The sequence below is a fragment of the Bombina bombina genome, chromosome 6 (genome assembly GCF_027579735.1).
Source record: "Bombina bombina isolate aBomBom1 chromosome 6, aBomBom1.pri, whole genome shotgun sequence".
NCBI lineage: Eukaryota > Metazoa > Chordata > Amphibia > Anura > Bombinatoridae > Bombina > Bombina bombina.
In genome coordinates, this window is record NC_069504.1 from 945,436,523 (window position 1) to 945,460,578 (window position 24,056).

The window sequence follows — 24,056 nt, forward strand, 5'->3', positions numbered from 1 at the left end:
ATCCGGCTGAAGTCTTCTATCAAGCTGCGGCTGAAGAGGTCCAGAAGAGGCTCCAAAGTCTTCATCCTATCCGGGAAGAAGAGGAGATCTGGACCGGCAACCATCTTGATCCAAGCGGCATCTTCTATCTTCATCCGATGACGAACGGCTCCATCTTGAAGACCTCCGGCACGGATCCATCTTCTTCTTCCGACGTCCAACTGAAGAATGAAGGTTCCTTTAAGGGACGTCATCCAAGATGGCGTCCCTCGAATTCCGATTGGCGGATAGGATTCTATCAGCCAATCGGAATTAAGGTAGGAAAATTCTGATTGGCTGATGGAATCAGCCAATCAGATTCAAGTTCAATCCGATTAGCTGATCCGATCAGCCAATCAGATTGAGCTCGCATTCTATTGGCTGATCGGAACAGCCAATAGAATGCAAGCTCAATCTGATTGGCTGATCGGATCAGCCAATCGGATTGAACTTGAATCTGATTGGCTGATTCCATCAGCCAATCAGAATTTTCCTACCTTAATTCCGATTGGCTGATAGAATCCTATCAGCCAATCGGAATTCGAGGGACACCATCTTGGATGACGTCCCTTAAAGGAACCTTCATTCTTCAGTTGGACGTCGGAAGAAGAAGATGGATCCGCGCCGGAGGTCTTCAAGATGGAGCCGTTCGTCATCGGATGAAGATAGAAGATGCCGCTTGCATCAAGATGGTTGCCGGTCTGGATCTCCTCTTCTTCCCGGATAGGATGAAGACTTTGGAGCCTCTTCTGGACCTCTTCAGCTGCCGCTTGATAGAAGACTTCAGCCGGATTATGGATCGCCAGCCCCCGCTTGGGCTTGGATGAAGATTTCGGAGGCTTGGATCAAGACTTCGGAGGACGGATCGGTGAACCTGGCATGGTGAAGATAAGGTAGGAAGATCTTCAGGGGCTTAGTGATAGGTTTATTTAAGGGGGGTTTGGGTTAGATTAGGGGTATGTGGGTGGTGGGTTGTAATGTTGGGGGGGTATTGTATGTTTTTTATTACAGGCAAAAGAGCTGAATTATTTGGAGCATGCCCCGCAAATGGCCCTTTTCAGGGCTGGTAAGGTAAAAGAGCTTTGAACTTTTTTAATTTAGAATAGGGTAGGGCATTTTTTTATTTTGGGGGTCTTTGTTATTTTATTAGGGGGCTTATAGTAGGTGTAATTAGTTTAAAATTTACAGAATGTTTTCTGTAAATATTTTTTTATTTTTTGTAACTTAGTTCTTTTTTATTTTTTGTACTTTAGTTAGTTTATTTAATTGTAGTTATTTGTAGGTATTGTATTTAATTTATTTAATGATAGTGTAGTGTTAGGTTTAATTGTGACTTAGGTTAGGATTTATTTTACAGGTAATTTTGTTATTATTTTAACTATTTTAGCTATTAAATAGTTATTAACTATTTAATAGCTATTGTACCTGGTTAAAATAAATACAAAGTTGCCTGTAAAATAAATATTAATCCTAAAATAGCTACAATATAATTATAATTTATATTGTAGCTATATTAGGGTTTATTTTACAGGTAAGTATTTAGCTTTAAATAGGAATAATTTATTTAATAAGAGTTAATTTATTTTGTTAGATTTAAATTATATTTAACTTAGGGGGGTGTTAGTGTTTAGTTTAGACTTGGCTTTAGGGGTTAATACATTTATTATAGTAGCGGCGAGCTCCGGTCGGCAGATTAGAGGTTAATAATTTAAGTTAGGTGTCGGCGATGTTAGGGAGGGCAGATTAGGGGTTAATACTATTTCTTATAAGGTTATTGAGGCGGGAGTGAGGTGGATTAGGGGTTAATAACTTTATTACAGTAGCGGTTAGATGCGGTCGGCAGATTAGGGGTTAATTATTGTAGGTTGCTGGCGGCGACGTTGTGGGGGGCAGATTAGGGGTTAATAAATATAATATAGGGGTCGCCGGTGTTAGGGGCAGCAGATTAAGGGTACATAGGGATAATGTAGGTCGCGGCGGTGTACGGAGCGGCAGATTAGGGGTTAAAACATTTTAATAGAGTGGCGGCGATGTGGGGGGACCTCGGTTTAGGGGTTCATAGGTAGTTTATGGGTGTTAGTGTACTTTAGAGCACAGTAGTTAAGAGCTTTATAAACCGGCGTTAGCCCAGAAAGCTCTTAACTACTGACGTTTTTCTGCGGCTGGAGTTTTGTCGTTAGATTTCTAACGCTCACTTCAGCCACGACTCTAAATACCGGCGTTAGGAAGATCCCATTGAAAAGATAGGATACGCAAATGGCGTAGGGGGATCTGCGGTATGGAAAAGTCGCTGCTGCAAAGTGAGCATTAGACCCTTTCCTGACTGACTCCAAGTACCAGTGGGCGGTAAAAACCAGCGTTAGGAGCCTCTAACGCTGGTTTTCACGGCTACCGCCCAACTCTAAATCTAGCCGTATATAAACTAACCTTTGGTTGCATTTATAAATTGTATTATGACATTTATAGATTACCTAAATTACAAAAAATATTGTTGTTTACACTTGGTCCCATTTTACAGATGCAAATATACAAATATTCTAAAACCCAAACTATTCCGAAATCAATACCTTTCCAGTCCCAAGCAATTTTGTACCTGTAATATCGTTTGTCAAACTGCAAAGTACTAAATTACTGTATAAATATTATTATAATGAATCTAAATTGTTGGTTAGTGTATCAGATAATTCGTAAGTTTTTAGGTTGTTTTTTAAAGGAATTTATAGAGTTTATCAGAAATAAAGATAGCTGGACAAAGTAAAACATGACAGCTAATAAAATGGCTATTCTAAAGTAAAATTAAATGCTTTAATTTGTTATAGCATTTTTTATTTCATTAAATACTTTAGAAAACTATGGCCAAGATTACAAGATGGTTTGATTGCAAGTCATGTGCTCTTGATATTCTAAAAGAACTTACAAATTTAGCTATTAAATCTATATCTAAAACAACCTGTTTATGTGGACATCAAAGAAATACTAATAGCTATTTTTATTATATGAAGAGATCAAGGTAAATAAATGCAATTATTAAAACTCATGTTGCTACTAAGCCATTTAAAAATTATTTTCAACTGACATTGAAAAGACTGAACATGATCAAACAGAACACATGCATTATAGCCAATCAGGATCAAGTTATCAATATGCAGACAGGCTGGTTTACGGCTATGCCGTTTGGTTTTAGATTTTAGTTATCTTTTTTTAATTTATGTAACTTTTGATTCTGACTTTTAAAATACTGGTTGGAAATGTGGAGATTTGTCAATAGAACGTAATGTCTAAGCCAGTGGTGGAATACTCTTAAGGCTCTTTCACCCATAAAGGACTAGATTACAAGTGCGGCAGTATTTAATGCTGCCACTCAAGCGCAAACTCAGCTAGAAGTTCGGTTTTTGCACGCATCATGTCAAGTTTGTATTACAAGTTGAAAGTAAACCGGTTTCACTAGCGCGCTTTGATTGTAAAAAGGTGAACTTCAAATATAGCATGTGCATTATTGTATTGCCCCATAGAAGTCAATAGAGCAATAAAAAAAATCAACCTACTCTTGCGCAAACCTGCATATTCTCAAGTGCTCTAACCTGACATCAAAATATGAATATTTCACATTCCAATGTTCTTCACATAGCAGAACATGTTCTATTTATTCATAAATACATATCTCTACATATATCTGATGGTATTTTGGTACAATATATATCAATACCTATTTATATACATAATTATATATAGGTATAGATATATAGCTATATACAGATCTATATAGGAATATCTATTTAGAAATACATAGAACATATTCTGCTATGTGCATAACATTGGGATATGAAATATTTATCGTAAATACACAGTATATCACTTTATTAATATGAATATATGAATATTGCATAAATATGATTTTACATGTTTTTATCTGCTTGATTGCAAAGGGCTCCATTGCATATATATATATATATGTTTCTATATATATATATATATATGTGTGTTTTTTTGTATGTGTATATATGCCTAAAGAGACATGTATAAGTAGGTATTTCTAACACCTGAGATCTCATATCTTTGAGCTCTTATAACTTTATTGTGCACTTTTTTTAAAACAATATTTCTATTAGATGATGTTATTATGACTGTAATTGTACTTTGTAATGTATTTTTGATGTGTTTTGTGATTTTTGTTTTTGTTTTGTGAAACAGTTAACCAGAACTCTTAAGACACAGTAATTATTCTAGCATAAATCAATATTGCTCTCTGTAATCTAATTTGCTTTGATAACTCAGAAGCTCCAATCAGGGCTGGGCTAAGAATAAAAAGAAGCCCTGGAAACAAATGAGGACCAGTTTTATCTCCGAATGGAGCTTGATGCCCCTGTTTCCGCGTGAGCCTTCATGCTCGCCAGAAACAGCAGTTATGAAGCAGCGGATTAAAGACCGCTGCTCCATAACTTGTCCGCCTGCTATGAGGCTGCAGACATCAAGCTAGCAGGTGATTGGCCGCAAATCTGCAGGGGGCGGCATTGCACAAGCAGTTCACAAGAACTGCTTGTGCAATGTGATAAATGATGATAGTGTATGCTGTCGGCATTTATCGATGTGCGGTGGACATGAAACGCTACATGAAATCATGTCCGTTTGCACTTTCATAAATCGGCCCCATAGAATGCACACATTTTTCTTAAGGGGATTTCAGGGATACTCCTTCCACCAATTATGTTTTTTGTTTTATTTAGAATTCAATTATATTAGTTTGCAATAAAAAAAAAAAAAAAATGTTTTTATATAGGCACCCAACAACCTCATTTCATTCAAGAATCCCTTTCACAGTGTGAAAATAATTATCCATAGTATTATCTGGAGAAGACACTCAAAAAAGTGTGTCACTCTGTCTCAATGTGGGACTTAACTAGAGACTAGAAACCATTCAAAGGGGGTTTACTAAAATGGTACATTGTGCAGGAAATAAAACTTACAAGAAAATTCTTTGTGACTTTAATATGTACAGCTGAGTGGAGAAAAGAGGCGATATAGCTGCCTTACCTCACCAGCAGCACCACCCTTTAAATTGTAGCTGGCCGGCACCAGCTGCTGCAGCCCACGGGGAAATCTCCTAGTATCCTAGTTGACGTTTCCAGTCTTGTTAGCAATGCACTACTATGAGCTAGATGCTAAATGGTGGCTGCACATATATACCTCTTGTCATTGGCTCACCTGATGTGTTTATTGAGCTCTCTGTATCACATTTTTGCTCCTTCAACAAAGGATACCAAGAAAATGATGCAATTTTTTATAATAGATATTAATTGGAAATTTGTTTAAAATTGTATGCTCCAAAATGGTTTTCACACTGAATTCCATTGAATAAAAAACTGAAATTGTACTTAAAGGGACAGTAAAGGTTTAGAATAATGTTATATAATTCTGCACACAGTGCAGAATTATACAACATTATTTCAGCGGTAACTTCGAAAATAAAAGTATTTCACAATTTTGCTGTGTAACGTTGGACTCCGCTCCAGGATCTACTGAGCGAGTCTTGAATATCCAAAGTGCTTCACGGGTTTGCTGGCTAGTCACAAGTCAAAGCAAAGTGCTTTGGATATCCAAGACCCGTTCAGTAGATCCTGGAGCGGAGTCCAACGTTACACAGCAAAATTGTGAAATACTTTTCATTTTCGAAGTTACCGCTTAAATAATGTTATATAATTCTGCACTGTGTGCAGAATTATATAACATTATTCTGAACCTTTACTGTCCCTTTAAGCATAATTAGCATGTTATAAATCTACTATTCGTAGAAGAGTAAAGATATTTAAAGGGACTAAACCCAAATGTTTTATTTTGTGATTAATATAGAGCATGAAATTTTAAGCAACTTTCTAATTTACTCATATTATCAAATTTTCTTCATTCTCTTGGTATCTTTATTTAAAATGCAGAATGTAAGTTTACATGCTGGCCCATTTTTGGTGAACAACCTGGGTTGTTCTTGCTGATTGGTGGATACATTCATCCACCAATAAAAAGTGCTTTCCAGAGTTCTGAACCCCAAAAAAAGCTTAGATGCATTCTTTTTCAAATATATCAAGAGAATGAAGAAAAATTGATAATAGGAGTAAATTAGAAAGTTGCTTAAAATTGCATGCTCTATCTGAATCATGAAAGAAAACATTTGGGTTCAGTGTCTCTTTAAGAAAATGACTGGTGAACATTAACTCAAATGACAGACATAACTGGGGAGGAGCAAAGTAGAAAGTTCCAGAGACAAATGTATATAAAAGGTTATATTAATTATAGGAATGATTAGTGGCTGTGGATACAAATTATTCACAGCAAATATGGGTATAGCTAAAGGCACATTTGATGTGTTGTTGAATGCAGAGGCAGGTGCATTCAGTAAATATTAAGTTACCGGGGCGTAAAATTCCATTTGTTCTGTATAAGCATAATAGATACAGGTAAATAAGCACTACATTGAAAACCAATCAAATAATTGTATTAAAAAGCTTTTAACTCTATGATATTATTAGCAAGGTTTTTCTGGGTTTTCAAAATCTAGATTCTAGGGATGCATGTCTTGATAACCTAGTCTCATTTACTGTAGCCATTCTGAATTCATTTGTAAATTATCTTGAAAGCTGCTGTTAGCAATCCGTATGTGTGATTGCCTTTTGGATAACAAATAGTCTAGTATAGCATACTCCAGTATAAGGCATTGAAAGAAAAAAAACAAACAAAAAACACTGCCATGGTAAATTGCAGCAAAGAGATACAAAATAAAAGATTTATCAGATATTAATATATAATATAATATAATAATAAGTTCTGACAGGTGTAAATACTATAGACAGTATAAAAATAACTATACAGCAACTAGGGTATCAATAATGCCCAAATATATAACTGATTTATTAAATATCAAAATATAACATTAGTTATTGAAATATTTAAATTAATTTAAAGTTAACCAAATGGTCTGCTGCACCAGGAGATAAAGGCCTCTATTTAACAAAGTCTGGCCGACCTAATCCGACACTGTGGATCAGGTCCGCCAGACCTCGCTGAATACAGAGAGCAATACGCTCTCCGTATTCAGCATTGCACAAGCAGCTCACAAGAGCTGCTGGTGCAACGCCGCCCCCTGCAGACTAGCAGCCAATGGGCCACCAGCAGGGAGGTGTCAATCAACCCGATCGTACTCGATCGGGTTGAATTCCGGCGATGTCTGTCCGCCTGCTCAGAGCAGGCGGACATGGTTATGGAGCAGCGGTCTTTGTGACCGCTGCTTCATAACTGCTGTTTCTGGCGAGCCTGCAGGCTCGCCAGAAACACGGGGCATCAAGCTCCATTCGGAGCTTGATAGATAGGCCCCATAGACACAATGGGGTAGATAATAAATTAAGCACAACATATTACTTTTGTGAAAGCGATATTTGTGCTCCACAGAGTAATACCAGCACATGCAAATGTGCGCTGGTATTACAAGTTGAGCACAATGCGACTGAGAGTTTGCGTTCACATTGCTGGGAAACGTGCTCAAGAGAGCATGATTCTATAGGCTCCATTTGGAATCTCCTCATGCCGTGAGACATGACATGAGAACAAGCGCAGCGAAAGGGGTAAGTCGCACAGCAATGGCAGCAAATTGTAAATATACATATTAACACATAAATATATATGTATATACAGTAAGCACATACATATATATCTACAGGGTTCCCAATAGACCGCAGTGTAAAGGCACTTTTCAGTGCTGCTTTGTTTCAAACATCCCACACCCGCCAACTTTAAACCTTAATAACTGGTTATTGCAGTTATTTTATTAAAGAAATACAATTCTACTATCTTTATTTTTTAATAATGTATATACACTATAGTTTGGGGGCATTTAGTGGACAGCTTGCGGTAGAAATAACTAGCCACTTGTAATGGCTGGTTATTTATTATGTGCCTGTTTGCGGCACATGGTGAACTGCTGAACCCCCTTGAACCATACCAGATGACAGTCTTTTGTGGATGGATATAGAGGTAGAGACTGTTGACCCCTGTGCAACTACTTTCCGGAACATGGTGTTCGCATGGGTGAGTGATTTAAAATTGGCATTCAGCTGGACAAGCTGGAACAAACATCAGCGTCTTCAGATAATTTAAAGGTACAGTACGGACCATCCAAGGATGGGTCAGGTATGTGAAAGAGCCTGATACAGGTATCCGTAAGCCTTCTTAAAGCCGAATTACTGAGACTCTGCCCTTATCACCCTAGCGACTTGGTTGCAATGACACTACCTAAATACTGGGACTTTGAATTAATAAATACGGAATGTTGAATGAGCTCCCTCTGTCTTTACTGCATCTCCTATGTCTATAGAATTTCATCCACTCAAGGAGGACTTTTGATCTTATGATCTCAATTTTTTCATCTTTAAGAGATCTAATTAAATGTGCACATGTTGTTGGACACTAGTAGTTATTTTACTATACCTCCCGGGATGGTAATGTTAACATAGTAATTTTATGACTAGTCACCCTATGTTGAAGTCTTTGGTACTGTGGTTAAAAGTGGTAATAAAATAAATGACCATATATATATAGTATGGTTCTTTAAATCCTTGTGTTTTTCTCCCTCTGTCTCACAACCCTTTATTGGAGTTATATTTAATTTTGGCATTATAAATCAGTGCTGGCTATAATAGACTTAGTGGTTCTCATGAACCTATCTCTTATTTAATTTTATTTATATATATATATATATATATATATATATATATATATATATATATATATATATATATATATATTGTACCAAAAAAACATCAGATATATGTAGAAATATTTATTTATGAATAAATATAACATATTCTTCTATGTGAAGAACATTGGAATGTGAAATATTCATATTTTCATGTCGGTTTAGCGCACATGAGAATATGCGATCAAGTACATAAATTGTCTTTCTATGGGGGTTGCTTTTTTACAGCACAATCTCACTGCCAGCGGGGAGACCACAGTATTTTAGGAAGCCAGCAGCATGGAGGGAAGATCTAATAGTGCAATCCTGCCACTCGCGGCAAGACCAGCGCTATTATAAGAAGATAATCCCCTAATGACCAGTGACGTACAAAGTACATCGTAGTCATTAAGTGGTTAATAAGTAGGTTTGTGACCTTACAATAGTCAATTTTATATACATAGGTGGATTTAACATATAAATAAATTATTGCATATATTGATGTATATTTTTTAGTTTTATCCACAATTTATCTATCAGTTTTGAAGGATGTTATTTGCTGGTTAAGGTAAAATTAAATGTATCATTAAATGCGGATGGAATTGTTTAGTAGCTAACCAGGTGGAAATAGAATGAAAAACAAATAAAATATTCAATAGCGAATAATCAGAATCTTTTATTCGTGGTAACTCTATTTTATTTCCAATGGAAAATATAAAAGGTCCTAAATATTAAGATTTTAAGCATTATGTATGTGCATTCAGATCCTTTGTTAGATCTGAATACAGAAGAAGGTGGCCGCTCATGGTATTCAGCTCTCTTCGAAGCTGGATATGGAATAACATTGCTGTCAAAAATGCAAGTGTGTGTGATTCTTTATCATTGTACATAAAATGTGGTATAATACAAAAAATTCCAGCATAAATCAAAAATACCATAAAAAATAAATGCTAGTTCCAATTTTTTTTAAAGGACTTTTGATGTCACAGCAAGTCAGTTCAGCAATTCACCTGGAAACTAGCTACTTTTGACATTTAGCATGTAACATACACCATGGCTTAACATTATTATTTATTATACTTTATTTAAGAAGCGCCATCATATTCTGCAGCGCTGCCCATGGATACAGTTCATTTAAATAAAACAATAATATAAAACTTCTAAGAGACAGGACACAATTTACTTACAAACACATACAGGAGGAATTGAGGGCCCTATTCCCGTGGGAACTTACAATCTAGAAGGGTAGGAGGTTGAGAAACAGGAGGTGAGGACTGCAAGATTGAGAAAGATGTTAATGCAGAGTTAGATGAGGCAAATATTGTTAGGTAAGATAAATATTATTGAGTTGGGTGGTAGGCTTCTCTGAACAGAAAAGTCTTCAGTCAAAAATGATTATTCTCATTTGCATCATACAACACTATGCAGAGGAATATTGATTTTTATGTTTTAATTACAGTTTTCTTGGTAGCAGGAAAACTGTTTGTAGCATGTGGTCTTTCAGAATATACATTTTTATGTTGTCATTTAAAATACAAAATACTTTAACATGCCTAATGTGCTAATTCTGCCTTGTGTTATACAATTATGCACATGCATATGTTACATGCCTAAAGTGCTTATTCTGCCTAGTGTTATACAATAATGTAACAATACAATAAAATGTGCTTTACATGCCTACAGTGTTTATTCTGCCTTGTGTTATACAATAATGGAATAATACCATACAGCATGCTTTAAATGACATACGCCTAGATTTAGAGTTTGGCGGTAGCCGTCAAAACCAGCGTTAGAGGCTTATTCTGCCTAGTGTTATACAATAATGTAATAATACAATAAAATGTGCTTTACATGCCTACAGTGTTTATTCTGCCTTGTGTTATACAATAATGGAATAATACCATACAGCATGCTTTAAATGACATACGCCTAGATTTAGAGTTTGGCGGTAGCCGTCAAAACCAGCGTTAGAGGCTCCTAACGCTGGTTTTTACCGCCCGCTGGTATTTGGAGTCAGTCATTAAAGGGTCTAACGCTCACTTTCCAGCCGCAACTTTTCCATACCGCAGATCCCCCTACACCATTTGCGTATCCTATCTTTTCAATGGGATCTTTCTAACGCCGGTATTTAGAGTCTTGGCTGAAGTGAGCGTTAGAAATCTAACGACAAAACTCCAGACGCAGAAAAAAAACAGGAGTTAAGAGCTTTTTGGGCTAACGCCGGTTGATAAAGCTCTTAACTACTGTGGTCTAAAGTACACTAACACCCATAAACTACCTATGCACCCCTAAACCGAAGTCCCCCCACATCGCTGCCACTCGATTCAAATTTTTAACCCCTAATCTGCTGCTCCATATACCGCCGCCATCTACGTTATCCCTATGAACCCCTAATCTGCTGCCCCTAACACCGCCGACCCCTATATTATATTTATTAACCCCTAATCTGCCCCCCCAACGTCACCGCCACCTACCTACAATTATTAACCCCTAATCTGCCGACCGGACCGCGCCGCTATTATAATAAAGTTATTAACCCCTAATCCTCCTCACTCCCGCCTCACTAACCCTATAAGAAATAGTATTAACCCCTAATCTGCCCTCCCTAACATCGCCGACACCTAACTTCAATTATTAACCCCTAATCTGCCGACCGCACCTCACCGCTACTATAATAAATGGATTAACCCCTAAAGCTAAGTCTAACCCTAACACTAACACCCCCCTAAGTTAAATATAATTTAAATCTAACGAAAAAATTAACTCTTATTAAATAAATTATTCCTATTTAAAGATAAATACTTACCTGTAAAATAAACCCTAATATAGCTACAATATAACGAATAATTATATTGTAGCTATTTTAGGATTAATATTTATTTTACAGGCAACTTTGTATTTGTTTTAACCAGGTACAATAGCTATTAAATAGTTATTAACTATTTAATAGCTAAAATAGTTAAAATAATTACAAAATTACCTGTAAAATAAATCCTAACCTAAGTTACAATTAAACCTAACACTACACTATCAATAAATAAATTAAATACAATACCTACAATTATCTACAATTAAATAAACTAACTAAAGTACAAAAAATAAAAAAGAACTAAGTTACAAAAAATAAAAAAATATTTACAAACATTAGAAAAATATTACAACAATTTTAAACTAATTACACCTACTCTAAGCCCCCTAATAAAATAACAAAGACCCCCAAAATAAAAAAATGCCCTACCCTATTCTAAATTTAAAAAGTTCAAAGCTCTTTTACCTTACCAGCCCTGAAAAGGGCCATTTGCGGGGCATGCCCCAAATAATTCAGCTCTTTTGCCTGTAAAAAAGAAATACAATCCCCCCCCAACATTACAACCCACCACCCACATACCCCTAATCTAACCCAAACCCCCTTAAATAAACCTAACACTAAGCCCCTGAAGATCTTCCTACCTTATCTTCACCATACCAGGTTCACCGATCCGTCCTCTGAAGTCTTCATCCAAGCCCAAGCGGGGGCTGGCGATCCATAATCCGGCTGAAGTCTTCTATCAAGCGGCGGCTGAAGAGGTCCAGAAGAGGCTCCAAAGTCTTCATCCTATCCGGGAAGAAGAGTAGATCCGGACCGGCAACCATCTTGATCCAAGCGGCATCTTCTATCTTCATCCGATGACGAACGGCTCCATGTTGAAGACCTCCGACGCGGATCCGTCCTCTTCTTCCGACGTCCAACTGAAGAATGAATGTTCCTTTAAGGGACGTCATCCAAGATGGCGTCCCTCGAATTCCGATTGGCTGATAGGATTCTATCAGGCAATCGGAATTAAGGTAGGAAAATTCTGATTGGCTGATGGAATCAGCCAATCAGATTCAAGTTCAATCTGATTGGCTGATTGGTTCAGCCAATCAGATTGAGCTCGCATTCTATTGGCTGTTCCGACTTCAGCCAGATTATGGATCGCCAGCCCCCTCTTGGGCTTGGATGAAGATTTCGGAGGCTTGGATGAAGACTTCAGAGGACGGATCGGTGAACCTGGTATGGTGAAGATAAGGTAGGAAGATCTTCAGGAGCTTAGTGTTAGGTTTATTTAAGGGGGGTTTGGGTTAGATTAGGGGTATGTGGGTGGTGGGTTGTAATGTTGGGGGAGGGGATTGTATTTCTTTTTTTACAGGCAAAAGAGCTGAATTATTTGGGGCATGCCCCTCAAATGGCCCTTTTCAGGGCTGGTAAGGTAAAAGAGCTTTGAACTTTTTTAATTTAGAATAGGGTAGGGTATTTTTTTATTTTGGGGGTCTTTGTTATTTTATTAGGGGGCTTAGAGTAGGTGTAATTAGTTTAAAATTGTTGTAATATTTTTCTAATGTTTGTAAATATATTTTTTTATTTTTTGTAACTTAGTTCTTTTTTATTTTTTGTACTTTAGTTAGTTTATTTAATTGTAGTTATTTGTAGGTATTGTATTTAATTTATTTATTGATAGTGTAGTGTTAGGTTTAATTGTTACTTAGGTTAGGATTTATTTTACAGGTAATTTTGTAATTATTTTAACTATTTTAGCTATTAAATAGTTAATAACTATTTAATAGCTATTGTACCTGGTTAAAATAAATACAAAGTTGCCTGTAAAATAAATATAAATCCTAAACTAGCTACAATATAATTATAATTTATATTGTAGCTATATTAGGGTTTATTTTACAGGTAAGTATTTATCTTTAAATAGGAATAATTTATTTAATAAGAGTTAATTTTTTTCGTTAGATTTAAATTATATTTAACTTAGAGGGGTGTTAGTGTTAGGGTTAGACTTAGCTTTAGGGGTTAATCCATTTATTATAGTAGCGGTGAGGTGCAATCGGCAGATTAAGGGTTAATAATTGAAGTTAGGTGTCTGCAATGTTAGGGAGGGCAGATTAGGGGTTAATACTATTTCTTATAGGGTTATTGAGGCGGGAGTGAGGCGGATTAGGGGTTAATAACTTTATTATAGTAGCGGTGAGATGCGGTCGGCAGATTAGGGTTAATTATTGTAGATAGTTTGCTGCGACGTTGTGGGGGCAGATTAGGGGTTACTAAATATAATATGGGGTCGGCGGTGTTAGGGGCAGCAGATTAGGGGTACATAGGGATAATGTAGGTTGCGGCGGTGTCCGGAGCGGCAGATTAGGGGTTAATTGTGTAATGCAGGGGTCAGCGATAGCGGGGGCGGCAGATTAGGGGTTAATAAATGTCAGGTTAGGGGTGTTTAGACTCGGGGTACATTTTAGGGTGTTAGGTGCAGACTTAGGAAGTGTTTCCCCATAGGAAACAATGGGACCGCGTTAGGAGCTGAACGCTGCTTTTTTGCAGGTGTTAGGTTTTTTTTAAGCTCAAACTGCCCCATTGTTTCCTATGAGGGAATCGTGCACGAGCACGTTTTTGAAACTGGCCGCGTCCGTAAGCACCGCTGGTATTGAGAGTTGCAGTGGCGGTAAATACGCCTGTACGCTCCCTTTTTGGAGCCTAACGCAGCCATTCTGTGAACTCTAAATACCAGCGGTATTTAAAAGGTGCGGCCAGAAAAAAGCATGCGTAGCAAACGCACCCCTTCTAACGCAAAACTCCAAATCTAGGCCTAAGTGTTTATTCTGCCTTGTGTTATACAATAATGTAATAATACCATACAACATGCTTTACATGCCTAAAGTGCTTATTCTGCCTTGTATTATACAATAATGCACTAATACCATACAGCATGCTTTACATGCCTAAAATGCTTATTCTGCCTTGTGTAATACAATAATGTAATAATACCAGCATGCTTTACATGTCTAAAGTGCTTAATCTGCCTTGTGTTATACAATAATATAATAATATTATACAACGTGCTTTACATGCCTAAAGTGCTTATTCTGCCTAGTGTTATACACTAATGTAATAATACCATACAACATGCTTTACATGTCTAAAGTGCTTACTCTGCCTTGTGCTATACAATAATATAATAATACCATACAGCATGCTTTACATGACTAAAGTGCTTATTCTGCCTTGTGTTATACAATAATGTAATAATACCATACAATGTGCTTTACATGCCTAAAGTGCTTATTCTGTCTTGTGTTATACAATAATATAATAATACCATACAGCATGCTTTACATGTCTAAAGTGCTTATTCTACCTTGTGTTATAGAATAATGTAATAATACCATACAACATGCTTTACATGCCTAAAGTGCTTATTCTGCCTTGTGTTATACAATAATGTAATAATATCATACAACATGCCTTACATGACTAAAGTTCTTATTCTGCCTTGTGTTATACAATAATGTAATAATTCCATAGAACATGCTTTACATGCCTAATGTGCTTATTCTGTCTTGTGTTATACAATATTATAATAATACCATACAGCATGCTTTACATGTCTAAAGTGCTTATTCTGCCTTGTGTTATACAATAATGTAATAATACCATGCAGCATGCTTTACATGACTAAAGTGCGTATTCTGCCTTGTGTTATACAATGTAATACCATACAATCACCTAGATTAAGAGTTTTGCGTTAGACGCTATGCGGTGCTAACGAGCAGTTTATGCTCACCGCTCACTTACAGACAGCGCTGGTATTACGGGTTTTTACAAACCCGGCGTTAACAGCAAAAAAGTGATCGTAGAGCAAAATTTTGCTTCACATCTCACCTCAATACCAGCGCTTCTTACGTTAGCGGTGAGCTGGCTGAATGTGCTCGTGCACGATTTCCCCATAGGAATCAATGGGGGAGAGCTGGCTGGAAAAAAACCTAACACCTGCAAATAAGCAGCGTTTAGCTCCTAACGCAGCCTCATTGATTCCTATGGGGAAAATACATTTATGTCTACACCTAACACCCTAAAATGAACCCGAGTCTAAACACCCCTAATCGTACATTTATTAACCCCTAATCTGACGCCCCGACATAGCTGACACCTACATAATATTGATTAACCCCTAATCTGCCTCTCCGGACACGGCCGCCACCTACATTATACTTATGAACCCCTAATCTGCTGCCCCCAACATCGCCGACACCTACATTATATTTATTAACCCCTAATCTGCCACCCCCAATGTCGCCGCAACCTACCTACACTTCTTAACCCCTAATCTGTCGCCCCCAACGTCGCCGCCACTACTATATTAAAGTTATTAACCCCTAAATCTAAGTCTAACCCTAACCCTAACCCCCCTAACTTAAATATAATTTAAATAAATCTAAATAAAATTACTATTATTACCTAAATAATTCCTATTTAAAACGAAATACTTACCTATAAAATAAACCCTAAGCTAGCTACAATATAACAAAGTTACAAAATATAACAAAGTTACATTGTATCTAGCTTAGGGTTTATTTTTATTTTACAGGCAAGTTTGTATTTATTTTAACTAGGTAGAATAGTTATTAAATAGTTATTAACTATTTAATAACTACCTAGTTAAAATAAAGACAAATTATTAAGTTATATTTACACCTAATACTACATTATAATTAAATTAATTCCCTAAATTAAATACAATTAAATAAAAATGAATAAAATTATCTAAAGTACAACCCCCCCACTAAATTACAGAAAATAATAAACAAATTACAAGATTTTTAAACTAATTACACCTAATCTAATCCCCCTAACAAAATAAAAAAGCCCCCCCAAAATAAAAAAATCCCTACCCTACACTAAATTACAAGTAGCCCTTAAAAGGGTCTTTTGCGGGGCATTGCCCCAAAGTAATCAGCTCCTTTACCTGTAAAAAAAAGTACAAATCCCCCCCAACATTAAAACCCACCACCCACACAACCAACCTTACTCTAAAACCCACCCAACCCCCCCCTTAAAAAAACCTAACACTAACCCCTTGAAGATCACCTTACCGGGAGAAGTCTTCATCCAAGCCGGGCGAAGTGGTCCTCCAGACAGGCAGAAGCCTTCATCCAGACGGCATCTTCTATCTTCATCCATCCGGCGCTGAGCGGGTCCATCTTCAAGACTTTTGGCACGGAGCATCCTCTTCCATCAAAGTCTTCTTACTAAATGACGGTTCCTTTAAGTGACGTCATCCAAGAAGGTAGAAAAAATCCTATTGGCTGATGCAATCAGCCAACAGGATTGAACTCCAATCCTATTGGCTGATCCAATCAGCCAATAGGATTGAGCTGGCTTTCTATTGGCTGTTCCAATCAGCCAATAGAATGCCAGCTCAAATCTATTGGCTAATTGTATCAGCCAATAGGATTTTTTCTACCTTAATTCCGATAGATAGAATTCTATCAGCCAATCGGAATTGAAGGGACGCCATCTTAGATGACGTCACTTAAAGGAACCGTCATTTAGCAAGAAGACTTCGATGGAAGAGGATGCTCTGTGCCGGATGCCTTGAAGATGGACCCTCTCCTCACCGGATGGATGAAGATAGAAGATGCCGTCTGGATGAAGACTTCTGCCCCTCTGGAGGACCACTTCGCCCGGCTTGGATGAAGACTTCTCCCAGTAAGGTGATCTTCAAGGGGTTAGTGTTAGATTTTTCGTTGAGGACTTCGGCCCGGTTGGGTGAAGACTTCTCCCGGTAAGGTGATCTTCAAGGGGTTAGTGTTAGGTTTTTTTAAGGGGGGTTTGGGTGGGTTTTAAAGTAGGGTGTGTTGTGTGGGTGGTGGGTTTTAATGTTGGGGGGATTTGTACTTTTTTACAGGTAAAAGAGCTTATTACTTTGGGGCAATGCCTCCTCAAAAGGCCTTTTTTAGGTATATTTGTAATTTAGTGTAGGGTAGGACTTTTTTTATTTTGGGGGGCTTTTTTATTTTGTTAGGGGGATTAGATTAGGTGTAATTAGTTTAAAAATCTTGTAATTTGTTTATTATTTTCTGTAATTTAGTGTTTTTTTGTACTTTAGATAATTTTATTTATTTGTATTTAATTGTATTTAATTTAGGGAATTAATTTAATTATAGTGTAGTGTTACGTGTAATTGTAACTTAGATTAGGTTTTATTTTACAGGTAAATTTGTCTTTATTTTAACTAAGTCATTATTAAATAGTTAATAACTATTTAATAACTATTCTACCTAGTTAAAATAAATACAAAGTTGCCTGTAAAAATAAAAATAAACCCTAAGTTAGATACAATGTAACTATTAGTTATATTGTAGCTAGCTTAGGGTTTATTTTATTGGTAAGCATTAAGTTTTAAATAGGAATTTTTTAGGTAATAATAGTAATTTTATTTAGATTTATTTAAATTATATTTAAGATAGGGGGTGTTAGGGTTAGGGTTAGACTTAGATTTAGGAGTTAATAACTTTAATATAGTGGCGGTGACATTGTGGGCGGCAGATTAGGGGTTAATAAATGTAGGTAGGTGTTGGCGATGTTAGGGACAGCAGATTAGGGATTAATAATATTTAACTAGTGTTTGCGATGCAGGAGTGCAGCATTTTAGGGGTTAATATATTTATTATAGTGGCGTCGATGTCCGGTTTGGCAGATTAGGGGTTAAAAAAATTATTTTAGTGTTTGTGATGTGGGAGGGCCTCAGTTTAGGGGTTAATATGTAGTTTATGTGTGTTAGTGTACTTTTTAGCACTTTAGTTAAGAGTTTTATGCTACGGCGTTGTAGTGTAAAACTCTTAACTACTGACTTTAAAATGTGGTACCAGTCTTGACAGGAGAGGGTGTACCACTCACTTTTTGGCAGACTCGCAATACCTGCGCTATGCAAGTCCCATTGAAAATATAGGATACGCAATTGACGTAAGTGTATTTGCGGTATTTCCAAGTCTGGCCAAAAAAGTGAGTGGTACACCTGTACCTGCAAGACTCGTAATACCAGCGGGCATTAAAAAGCAGCGTTAGGACCGGCCAACGCTGCTTTTTAAGCCAAACGCACAACTCATAATCTAGCCAAATGTGTTTTACATGCCTACAGTGCTTATTCTGCCTTGTGCTATACAATAATCTAATAATACCATACAGCATGCTTTAAATAACTAAAGTGCTTATTCTGCCTTGTGTTATACAATAATGTAATAATACAATGCAACATGTTTTACATGCCTAAAGTGCTTATTCTGCCTTGTGTTATACAATAATGTAATAATACCATACAACGTGCTTTGAATGCCTAAAGTGCTTATTCTGCCTTGTGTGATACAATAATGTAATAAGACCATACAGCATGCTTTTCATGGCTAAAGTGCTTATTCTGCCTTGTGTTATACAATAATGTAAAAATACCATACAACATGCTATACATGCCTAAAGTGCATATTCTGCCTTGTGTTATACAATAAAGTAATAATACTATACAGTACACTAAAAGTACTATACAGCATGCTGCTTAAATCCTATTGGCTGATTTAAACAGCCAATAAGATTAAAGCAGCTCTCATTCTATTGGCTGATTCATCATCCAATAGAATAAGAGCTGCTTAAATCCTATTGGCTGATTTGAACAGCCAATATGATTTTAGCAGCTCTAATTCCTATTGGCTGATTCAAATTTTTCAGTCAATAGGAATCCAAGGGACGCCATCTTGGATCCCGTCCCTTGCATTGAAGATTCAGTGTACGGCGGTGACAGTATGAAGAGGATGCTAAGTGCCAGAATGTCTTCAGGATGGACCCGCGCCTCCAGGATCAAGATAGAAGATGCCGCCTGGATGAAGACTTCTCACTGCTTGGATCAGGACTTCGCTGCCAGGATGAAGATTGAAGAGGCCGTCTGAATGAAGACTTCTCGCTGCCTGGATCAGGACTTCAACTCTGGGATGAAGATCGTTCAAGCGGACTTCATAAATTGTAAGTGGATCATCAGGGGGTAAGTGTTAGGCTTTTTTAAGGGTGTTTTGGGTGGTTTTTTTTTTTTTAGTTTAGGGTCTGGGCAGTAAAAGAGCTAAATGCCCTTTTAAGGGCAATGCCCATACAAATGCCCTTTTCAGGGCAATGGGTAGCTTAGGTTTTTTTAGATTTCAGATTTTTATTTTGGGGGATGGTTGGGTGGTGAGATTTACTGTTGGGGGTCTTTGTATTTTATTTTACAGGTAAAAGAGCTAATATCTTTGGGGCAATGCCCCACAAAAGGCCAATTTAAGGGCCATTGGTAGTTTATTGTAGGCTAGGGTTTTTTTTTATTTTGGGTGGGCTTTTTTACTTTGAATGGGCTATTAGATTAGGTGTAATTATTTTTTATTTTAGATCATTTCATTTGTTATTTTCCGTAATTTAGTGTTTGTTATTTTTTGTAACTTATTTTTTTTAATGTGTAGTTTAGTTTTATTTAATTGTTAGTTAGTTTAATTTTAGTATAATAATTATATTAGTTTAATTGTTAGTTTAAACTAAATTTTTTTAATTTGACAGGTAAGTTTTAATTTAATTTAAGATAGGGAAATTGTAATTGTAATCTAAAATTAGGGGGACATTAGGTTTAGGGGTTATTAGTTTAATTTAGTTTATTGCAATGTGGGGGCTTTAAGTTTAGGAGTTAATAGTTTAATTTAGTATATTTGGTTTTGAAGGCTTGCGGTTTAAGGGTTAATAGGTTTATTATAGTGGCTTGCGGGTTAAGGCTTAATAACTTTAGTATAGCAGGGACGATATAGGCGGACGGCAGATTAGTGGTTAATACATTTTTAAATAGTTGTTTGTGATGCGGGAGGGCGGCGGTTTAAGGGTTAATAACTTTAGCATAGTGGTGACGATGTCGGGGAGAGGCGGAATAGGGGTTAATATTTTTTTTAGTGGCGGCGATGTTGGGAGCAGCAGATTAGGGGTTAATACATATAGTGTTTGCAATTCGGGAGGGCCTCGGTTTAGGGGTCAATAGGTAGTTTATGGGTGTTAGTGTACTTTTAAACACTTTAGTTATGAGTTTTATGTTACAGCTTTGTAGCGTAAAACTCATAACTACTGACTTTAGATGGCGGTACGGATCTTGTCATTTTAGGCTGTAACACTCGCTTTTTAGTCGGAACGCAAAACTTGTAATACCAGCGCTATGGGAATCCCATTAAAAAACGTCATTTTTAAGAGTGTGGTACTGATGTTGCGTTACAGGCTAAAAAGCTTGCGGTACAGCTATACCGACAAGACTTGTAATGGCTGTTTTAATGCTGAAAATACCATATTTTCAGCATTAAAAGACGAACGCACAAACTTGTAATCTAGGTGATTATGCTTTACACTCCTAAAGTGCTAATTCTGCCTTATGTTTTACATTAATGCACTAATACCATACAGCATGCTTTACATGCCTAAAGTGCTTATTCTGCCTTATGTTATACATTAATGCACTAATACCATACAGCATGCTTTACATGTCTAAAGTGCTTATTCTGCCTTATGTTATACATTAATGCACTAATACCATACAACATGCTTTACATGCCTAAAGTGCTTATTCTGCCTTGTATTATACAATAATGCACTAATACCATACAACATGCTTTACATGCCTAAAGTGCTTATTCTGCCTTATGTTATACATTAATGCACTAATACCATACAGCATGCTTTACATGCCTAAAGTGCTTATTCTGCCTTATGTTATACATTAATGCACTAATACCATACAACATGCTTTACATGCCTAAAGTGCTTATTCTGCCTTATGTTATACATTAATGCACTAATACCATACAGCATGCTTTACATGCCTAAAGTGCTTATTCTGCCTTATGTTATACATTAATGCACTAATACCATACAACATGCTTTACATGCCTAAAGTGCTTATTCTGCCTTGTATTATACAATAATGCACTAATACCATACAACGTGCTTTGCATGACTAAAGTGCTTATTCTGCCTCTTTTGTAACTGTAATATACTAAATAATATTGATTTTGTCAGCTATTTCTCCATATTTAATTAAACGTGAAACAGACTGCTGTGACCTCACAAGTTCTTTATCAAAATGGGTGCTAGCATTTATTTTGAGAGTACAAAAAACTCTACTTCCAAAAGAAAAAATTGTATTGTATTTGCAAAAAAAGAGTGTACCTAAAAAAAGACAAGTGTAACAATAAAATATATTTCCAAAAAAAAAAAAAAATAGTATTTGTACATTTAGATTTGGTTTATATGTCAAAATTTATGTAATATGATAAAGAATCACACACACTTGCCTTTTTGTCAGCAATCTTATTCCATAGCCAGATTTCTTCTTGAAAAGTACAACACACTAAGGTCTAGATTTGGATCTTATCACAAGTCTTTGTCATATACATCTATCTCTGTACCAAGTGCTATGGCATTTTGCAGTGCTATACAAATAAACAATGATAATAATAATAATAATGCACAGGCTTAAAGGGATTGTCAAGTCTAAATTTTTTTTGATTCAGATAAATCATGCAATGTTAAAAAAAACTTTCGAGTTTACTTTTATCACAAATTTTGCTTTGTTCTCTTGGTATTCTTAGTTGAATGCTAAACCTAGGAGGTTCATATGCTAATTTCTTAGACCTTGAAGGCCGCCTCTTTTCTGAATGTATTTTGACAATTTTTCACCACTAGATGGTGTTAGTTCACGTGTGTCATATTGATAACAGTGTGCTCATGCACTTGGAGTTACCTAGGAGTCAGCACTGATTGGCTAAAATGCAAGTCTGCCAAAAGAACTGAAATAAGGGGGCTGTTTGCAGAGGCTTCAATACAAGATATTCACAGAGGTAAAAAGTATATAAATATAACTGTGTTGGTTATGCAAAACTAGGGAATGGTTAATAAATGGATTATCTATCTTTTAAAATAATAACTTTCTGGTGTAGACTGTCCCTTTAAGCAGATGTACATGAGCAGTTAGAGGAATGCTAAAGTCAAAATCCATGAGTGAGACATAGCACAGAATTGTAAACAACTTTCAAATTCTCTTCCATTATCACATTTTTGCACAAAATTCTTCATGTAAATATTATTTTTTTAACTTTTGGGCTAGATTTAAGAAGCAGCGGATACGATCAGGATGTTTGATGGCCCCTACTAGCGGCCACGAATATACAGGGGGCGGCATTGTACATGCATTTCACAAGAAATGCTTGTGCAATGTTAAATGCCCACAGCGTATGCTGTCGGCATTTACTGATGTTGGCATACATGATTCGCTACAGCGAATCATGTCCACCTGCATTTAATAAATTGACCTCAATGGCGCATATTTATCAAGCTCCGATAAATAAGAAGCCCTGAAAACAAATGAGGACCAGTTTTATTTCCCATTGAATCCATAGGGCCCGAATTATCAAGCTCCGAATGGAGCTTGATGCCCCTGTTTCCGCGTGAGTCTTCAGGCTCGCCAGAAACAGCAGTTATGAAGCAGCGGTCAAAGACCGCTGCTCCATAACCTGTCCGCCTGCTCTGAGCAGGCAGACAGACATCGCCGGAAATCAACCCGATCGAGTATGATCGGGTTGATTGACACCCCTCTGCTGGCGGCCCATTGGCCGAGAGTCTGCAGGGGGTGGCGTTGCCCCAGCAGCTCTTGTGAGCTGTTGGTGCAATGCTGAATACGGCGAGCGCATTGCTCGCCATATTCAGCGAGGTCTGTCAGACCTGATCCGCACTGTCGGATCAGGTCCGACAGACCTTGATAAATATGCCTCATAGGCTGTATACATTTTGATTAGTTAAAGATTGAATTTAATGGAGAAAGCTGTAAGTTAAAAGGCAAACAAAACACAAAACTTACCGAACACCGTCCTTGCAGGAACAGACTCTCGGTTTAACCAAAAGGAGACTTGAGACAAAATTACTGTCATAATACATGGCAGGTAGGTTTGAATAACAAAGTAACCAATCTTTCTCTTCAAATGGAAGTGGGTTGTCATCACAATGTATTCACCTAAAAAGAGGAAAACTGCACATTAGTTATTTTAGTCGTTTATTTAAAAGAGACTTCAAACATGCAATTGTAGTGCTGTTTTAGAACTTGATTTAGTTCTTGTCTACTGGATATATCATACCAAAGAACATGGGTAAAATCCCTATGTTAAAATAGATCCTAATTATCTGATTTCTTTGAGACTCTTAACAGAAAAAAAGTTGTTGCCGTATTGGTCGCACAGAGAACCTGTAGTAGATTGTGATACTTTTAAATGGACAAACAAAATCAAGTTTTTTTTTTTATTTAAGCTTTCAAGACACTTAAAGGGACAGTTTACCCAAACTTTTTCTCCACTTTAATTTGTTTCCAATGATCCATTTACCCGATGAAGGGCTAGCTTCCATTGAGCCATTAAAAATGGAGCTGTAAGCTACTGAAGCGGCCGACAGCTAAAAGTAATTTACGGCTCCATTTTAGTA

The 24,056-nt window shown here is 36.7% G+C and overlaps 1 protein-coding gene across 1 annotated transcript in view; it reads right to left on the bottom strand.

Moving 5' to 3' along the window:
• Positions 1 to 24,056, bottom strand: part of GABRA1 (gamma-aminobutyric acid type A receptor subunit alpha1) — a 324,076-nt gene that overhangs the window by 125,432 nt on the left and 174,588 nt on the right. Inside the window, exon 8 of the mRNA XM_053718584.1 lies at positions 23,443 to 23,595. Coding sequence (XP_053574559.1) covers positions 23,443 to 23,595 — 153 coding nt within the window. The remainder of the gene's footprint in view (positions 1 to 23,442; positions 23,596 to 24,056) is intronic.